The sequence below is a fragment of the Nerophis ophidion genome, linkage group LG08, assembly GCF_033978795.1.
Source record: "Nerophis ophidion isolate RoL-2023_Sa linkage group LG08, RoL_Noph_v1.0, whole genome shotgun sequence".
NCBI classification, from domain to species: Eukaryota; Metazoa; Chordata; class Actinopteri; order Syngnathiformes; family Syngnathidae; genus Nerophis; species Nerophis ophidion.
In genome coordinates this window covers 23,685,069-23,692,568 of record NC_084618.1, presented here as the reverse complement: position 1 = coordinate 23,692,568, position 7,500 = coordinate 23,685,069, and the positions used below count along the sequence as shown (strand labels likewise).

Here is a 7,500-nt window from a genome sequence, read left to right as displayed (position 1 = left end):
CCAGAATTTTACTGTAAAATGTTGTTTTTTTTGTACAACATATTACAATAAATGGAAAAACAAAAACGGCAGTTTTTCTAATTATTTTTTACAACATATTACAAGAAATGTAAACACAGTACCACTGTGTTTTTATGGGAAAAAAATGGCAGCTTAGTCACCAGAATTTTACTGTAAAATTTACATTTTTTTTTTTTACAACATATTACAAATAATTTAAAAACAGTATCATTGTGTTTTTATGGGAAAAAAATGGCAGCTTAGTCACCAGAATTATACAGTAAAATTTACAGGTTTTTTTTTTTTTTTTTTTTTACAACATATTACAAAAAATGTAAACACAGTATCACTGTGTTTTGATGGGAAAAATGGCAGCTTAGTCACCAGAATTTTACTGTAAAATTTACAGTTGTTTTTTTACAACATATTACAAAAAATGTAAAAACAGTATCACTGTGTTTTTATGGGAAAAAATGGCAGCTTAGTCACCAGAATGTTACTGTAAAATTTACAGTTGTTTTTTTTACAACATATTACAAAAAATTTAAAAACAGTATTACTGTGTTTTTATGGGAAAAATGGCAGCTTAGTCACCAGAATGTTACTGTAAAATTTACAGGTTTTTTTTGTTTTGTTTTTACAACATATTACAAAAAATGTAAACACAGTATCACTGTGTTTTTATGGGAAAAAATGGCAGCTTAGTCACAAGAATTTTACTGTAAAATTTACAGTTGTTTTTTTACAACATATTACAAAAAAATGTAAAAACTGTATCACTGTGTTTTCATGGGAAAAAATGGCAGCTTAGTCACCAAAATTTTACTGTAAAATGTACAGTTTTTTTTGTTTTGTTTTTACAACATATTACAATAAATTTAAAAACAGTATCACTGTTTTTTTGCGGGGGGAAATGGCAGCTTTGTCACCAGAAGTTTACTGTCGAATTAACAGTTGTTTTTTTTCAAAATATTACAAAAAATGTAAAAACTGTATCACTGTGTTTTATGAGGAAAAATGGCAGCTTAGTCACCAAAATTTTACTGTAAAATTTACAGTTTTTTGTTTTGTTTTTACAACATATTACAATAAATGTAAAAACAGTATCACTGGTTTTTGCGGGGGGAAATGGCAGCTTAGTCACCAGAATTTTACTGTCGAATTTACAGTTGTTTTTTTCAAAATATTACAAAAAATGTAAAAACTGTATCACTGTGTTTTTATGGGGGAAAAAGGGCAGCTTAGTCACCGGAATTTTACTGTAAAATTTACTTTTTTTTTTGTTTTTGTTTTTTTTTACAACATATTACAATAAATGTAAAAACAGTATCACTGTTTTTTGCGGGGGAAAATGGCAGCTTAGTCACCAAAATTTTACTGTAAAATGTACAGTTTTTTTTTTTTAGAACATAATATGGTAAATGTAAAAACAGTATCACCAGTTGGATTTTACATGAATCGGACAGGCGGTGCCAAAAAAGTACCGTACTACTGTTAATGACTGCTTACTTTCTGCTTTAACGAGCTTCCACCTGCACTTCTTAAACTTTACTGAGTTTAAAGCTAGCTTAGACACCAGCTTCTTGCATTTTTCTCTTACTTGTTGTGTAACATGTTTAGCCTGGTCTTCCAGTGATAAGACTACTTGGAAGAATAGTTGTTCAGTTTATGGAAAATGTCAGTCTGTCAGTTAGTTAGTTAGCAACCTAACTTTGGCGGGTTTTCCTGTAATAAAAGAGTCGTACCCTTTGACACAGGCACTGATAGTCCTGTGAAAGTGTTAAAGCTGCCCTCGTGCTAACTCATTAGGAACGCTGATGTTTGAAGACTGGAAGACGTGAGTGGAGGGGGGTCAGAAAAATGCTTCCAAATCACATTTTGTCCAAACGCGGCGAACAGGATGGAGCGTGTTTGTGCAGGAGTGGACTTTTATCAGGCCCAAACACTCACAGGAAGTCCGGTTTGGGATTGTCCGTGCGATTCCTGCCTTCCAACAGGAAGCGCGGCATAAAAAGCTGGTGGAAAAACGCCCAAAGAGCATTTGGAGCGTGGCGGGTCCGAGCGGCGGACCGAGAAGGACCGAGACCAAAAGCTTTGATCGACTTCCAGCAGAGACCAGACCATGGAGGACCTGGCTGGGCCGCCGGGTCGGCGGAGGCCGGTCTGGGCACGAGACGACCCCCAGCTGAGCGGGTGAGATCCGTCATCGGTTCTTAATTGTTTGACACTTTACGACTTCCGGCTAATTGCAGTCAGAAGTGAAAAAGCTGACGCACAAGACAGGCGTGCTGTGATTGGAACGAGGCCTTGACATCCAAAATAGTCCAATATATTTTCAAAACAACATTTAATTTAGTGGTTTGTTGATTATTTTTGCTGTGATGGCACGTCAATTATCTAATGGCATTTTTCATCAGCATTTGTAGTGCATTACAAAATTATATACTCACTCACACTTAATAACAGGACAAAATAAACCCTCTAAAATACGCAATACATTTTTTTAGATTTACTTAAATGCATTAAAAAAAAGTTGTTGTCGTGATTTAAAACAATAATTGAATTTAATACAATTATTTAAAAAAAATGTTTAATACAAACCAATAAATTATTGAAAATACGCAATACATTTTTTTAGATTTACTTAAATGTATTAAAAAAAAGTTGTTGTCGTGATTTAAAACAATAATTGAATTTAATACAATTATTTAAAAAAATGTTTAATACAAACCAATAAATTATTGAAAATAAACTAAATGATTGACAAAAAATATATTAAATGAACCTTAGTAAAATTACACGAAAAAAATGAATAACCTGAATGCATTAAGACAATATTTGTAATCATTCTAAATAATGAATATATTTAGATTGCATTATAAAAATATACTAAATCACTACTAATAAAATTATTTTTTAAATATCAATCAAATCAATAAATTGTTGAAAATAACCTAAATGCGTCACAAAAAAATGTAATCAATTGAGTTTAGTCAAATTAATACGAAATACATTTGTAAAAATATCCTAAATGCATTAAAATATACTAAATCACCCCTCATAAAATTGTTTTTTAAATATTAATCAAATCAATAAATGATTGAAAATAACCTAAATGCGTCACAAAAAATATAATCAATTAAGTTTAGTCAAATTAATACGAACTACATTTTTAAAAATACCTTAAATGCATTAAAATAATATTTGTAATAATTCAAAATAATGAATATGTTGGGATTGCATTATAAAAATATACAAAATCACCCTTAATAAAATTGTTTTTAAAATATTAATACATGCCAATAAATTATTGAAAATAACTTAAATGCATCACAAAAAATATACAATCAATTAAGTTTAGTAAAATTAATACGAAAAACATTTGTAAAAATACCCTAAATGTATTAAAACAATATTTGTAATTATTCTAATTAATAAATGCATTTAGATTGCATTACAAAAATATACTAAATCACCCTAATACAATATTTTTTTAAGTATTGATTTAAAAAAATAAAATATTTAAAATAACCTAAATGCATAAGAAAAATATCAAAAATTACGCTTAGTATAATTAAAAAAAAATAAAATACCAAATACATTTGTAAAAATACCATAAATGCTTTAAAACAATATTTGTAATCATTCAAAAATAATGAATACATTTACATTGCATTGAAAAATATACTAACTCACCCTAATACAATTTTTTAAAATATTAATAACAAATAAATGTATTAACATTACCTAAATGCATAACAAAAATATAATAAATTAAGCTGAATAATTTTTTTAAATAAAGTTGATACCAAATACATTTGTAAAAAATACCATAAATGCATTAAAACAACATTTGTAATCATTTGAAATAATAAATACATTTAGATTGCATTATAAAAAAAAAACTAAATCACCCTAATACAATAATTTTTTTTAAATATTAATAACAAATACATTATTTAAAATAACTTAAATGCATAAAAAATTAAGCTCAATAAAATCTTTAAAAATAAAATACCAAATACATTTGTAAAAATAACCTAAATGCATTAAAACAATATTTGTAATCATTCGAAATAATAATTACATTTGGATTGAATTACAAAAATATACTAAATCACCCTTAATAAAATTACAAAAAATAAAATTATATAAATATTAAAAAATGCATTCAAACAATATTTTGTATAACTACTTTTAAATTAATTACAAAAAAATATACTAAATTACCCTTAGAAATATACTCGGTATATTTAAAAATACATTAGGAAAATATTTAGACTAATTTTGAATAAAACATACACTTAAATGCATTACAAAAAATATACTCAATCACCATGAGGATTTTTTTTTAATAAAAATTAAATGATTAAAAATAATTTCAATGCAACTAAACAAACAGACACAAATTTCGAATCATTTTTAAATTATAAAATAAATTACTTAAACGCATTACAAAAAATATGATAAAAAATTAATTACAAAAATATATCCATCCATCTATCTTCTATCGCTTATTTAATCCAAATATCTGAAAAGTACGAGAAAAATTTTCGAAAATAATTAAAAGGATCAACATTCTAAAAATCGCAATCCGTTTGTATGCAAAAATAATAAAAACATTAAAAATAGTAACATATTTGCGAGAAATCAATCAACTATATTACTGTTAAGTTGAAGTACAAAGTGTTTGAATGGTTTGTGTGTGGCCATGCTGAGACGTCACCGTGGAGTCGCCCCCCCTCACACCCCCAGCTGGAGGAGGGAGGAATGGGAGGGGAGGGGGTGGGAGGAAGGCCCACCATGGAGGGGGGCGGGGGGGTCCTAACATCGCCCCCCCACGCTGAGCGACAGTCTGAGCTGCAGCAGCAAGCAGCAAACACTCTTCCATCACCTCACCATTTTTTTTTTTTTTTTTTAAATCACTACTTTTATTTCGCAGAGGATCTATTTTTATTTGTATTATTATTGTTGTTGTGTTTCTTGGACTCAGAGGAGGACTTTCAGCATCTTAAAAATCTGCCGATGCGGACTTTTGTTTTTTGCACGCCGCGGGAAAAGAAGGTGACTGTTCCCGTCCGTGCACGCGGCTGACGTAGGCGACGTGGGCGCGCACGGCGGCGACGACGGCAGCGCTCGTCAACGTCGCCCTCTTGCGGCCACCGGCGGTACGACAGTAGCAGACCACTTATTTTAACGCCCAGTTCCATTTTTTTTTTTTTTATTATTACTTTTTAATTTGGATTATGACCACGTGATCTGGAAAAATGCTGATACTAATGAAGAAAAGAGGATTTTTTTATTTTTTTTTGTGCGTTCTTGCTCCAATTTGGAGCCTAAAATCTCCCAAAGTTCTGCTTCGAGTCCCAACCGTGGCACACGCAGGCGCCACCTAGTGGCAGCCTAGAAAATCACTTGATTCAATATCCAAATCGTGCTGCCTTGTTTTTAATGAAGGCTTAGGCCTACTACGCTACTGTATAACCATAATGTCGGTCATTTTGGTCTTTTCTCAGTTTTTTCTTCCGTGAGAAACCTTCACGCTCCTCTAACCTCCTCCTGCCTTTATGTTCAGGTCGTCCTCCCCCTGGCGGAGAACATTCCGATCCATCCTTCCTCCCCCTCCTCTCCTCCTCCTCATCCTCCTCTTCTTCTACGCTCGGAGTGAGGGAACGTGGTAAAGAAAATGGTCCAGAAGTCGCTCCTCACCGCCCTCCTCGTCCTGCAGGCCGTGGCCACGCCCCATTTCTTGGCTCACCACGGGTAAATGAACCCCCTTGCATGTTGCTAAGCAACCGAGCCTCGGGAGGGGGGCGCTGTTTGACTGATGTTTGTCAATCAGGACAGGAAAAAAAAAGTGTTTTCGGACTATGGAGGGTCAAATGGGACAAAATTAAATGAATGAATAGGTAAACAGTAAATAAATGTGTAATTTCCCCCCGTAACCCCAAAAGGGACAAGCGGTAGAAAATGAATGGATTATAGTATTCATGTAATAGTACATTGTATCAATACATCATTCAATTAGTTATTTCAATATTCAATTAATATTGTAACAAATTGATTTAATTAAATAATTATGCCATCATTTACCAGAGCAATCATGGGACTAGATTGGCGTTAGCCCCGCCCCCTGACGTTGATTGGTCAGTTTGACGTTTAAGACATATGCAAATATACATGATATAAGTATGTTTTATTTTTAAATGTTTTGTTTTTAATGTTTTGTATTGTGTAAAATATAAGTTTAATGATGATGATGATAATGAGGACATAAAGCGTTAAATCGTCGAATAATCAATTTAACTCATTCAATTGTATGATGGAATAAAGAAATTACATTTTTGATTGGATATGGAAAGCAATACTTGGATGACATTTATTAAATGTACTTTTACATTTAGTACATAAATGATTGAATAAGACATTCCTGTTAATTGCAATTATGATTAATTAATGGCAGATTTGAAAAATGTAACCCCTCCAAATCCTGACTTTTTTTTTTTAATGGGAAATAATTGGTTAAATCGTGAAATAATTATTGATGATCAGAATTATAAATCATTATAATGTATGTCATGTATTTAATTACAATTGTAATGAATTAATGGCACGTTTAACTAATTATTTAAAGATCTATTACATTTGAACAAATTGACCCTCATTATTTGTGAAAATAGTTCGTCAAACCGTGAAATTAGAAATTATTTAAAAAGGTATTTAATTCAAACAATTTGTTAAAATGGGCAATAATTAGTGGAATCGTGAAATCATTCGTAATCATTATTATTATTATTATCATCATTATCATTCATTATTATATTCTTATTTATTTCATGTATTCCATTTGAATTCTAATTAGATAATGGCCGATTTTAGTAATTATTTAAAGATGTATCTACTTTGAACGATTTGATTTATTAAATTGGGAAATATTTTTATATCGTGATGTAATGAAATGATTAAACATTTGATCAAATATCAAAATAATGACATGATTTGAAAATTGTAATGTACTTTAACATTAAAAAAATTAATAACACATTTATTAACACACATTTTAGTTATAATTAATTATTGGCACATTTAAGTAATAGAATATATTTTGAATTTGAACGATTTGTCCCTCCAAATTGTTAGTTAATGTATTAAATTGGGAAATAACTACTTAAATCGGGAAATATTTGCTAATTATTATATATATATATTATTTTTTCCAGGGATTTAATTTAAATAATTGATTAATGGCACTTTTAAGTAATTATTCTGAGATGTATTCAATTTGAATGATTTGACCCTCCAAATTGTTAGATAATTTATTAAAATGGGAAATAACTACTTAAATCGGGAAAAATTGACTAATTATTATATATATTATTGTTTCCATGCATTTAATTTCAATAATTGATTAATGGCACATTTAAGTAATTATTCAGAGATGTATTTAATTTGAATGATTTGACCCTCCAATAGAGAGTTTATTTATTAAAATGGGAAATA

General features: G+C 30.1%; 1 protein-coding gene across 3 annotated transcripts in view; it reads left to right on the top strand.

Annotated features, from left to right (window-relative positions):
- The first annotated feature begins 2,025 nt into the window (after positions 1–2,025).
- The window catches only part of egfl7 (EGF-like-domain, multiple 7), a 31,104-nt gene continuing 25,629 nt past the window's right edge, over positions 2,026–7,500 (top strand). Inside the window, exons 1-2 of one of the 3 annotated variants that reach the window (XR_009807786.1) lie at positions 2,026–2,193; positions 5,576–5,763. Coding sequence is in view for 2 of the 3 variants with exons in the window: in XM_061908046.1 (XP_061764030.1) it covers positions 5,687–5,763 (77 nt within the window). In the remaining variant the exon portion in view is untranslated. Of the gene's footprint in view, positions 2,194–4,886; positions 5,169–5,575; positions 5,764–7,500 lie in introns of those variants that run through there. The other 2 variants (XM_061908046.1, XM_061908047.1) reach the window with 2 other exon arrangements.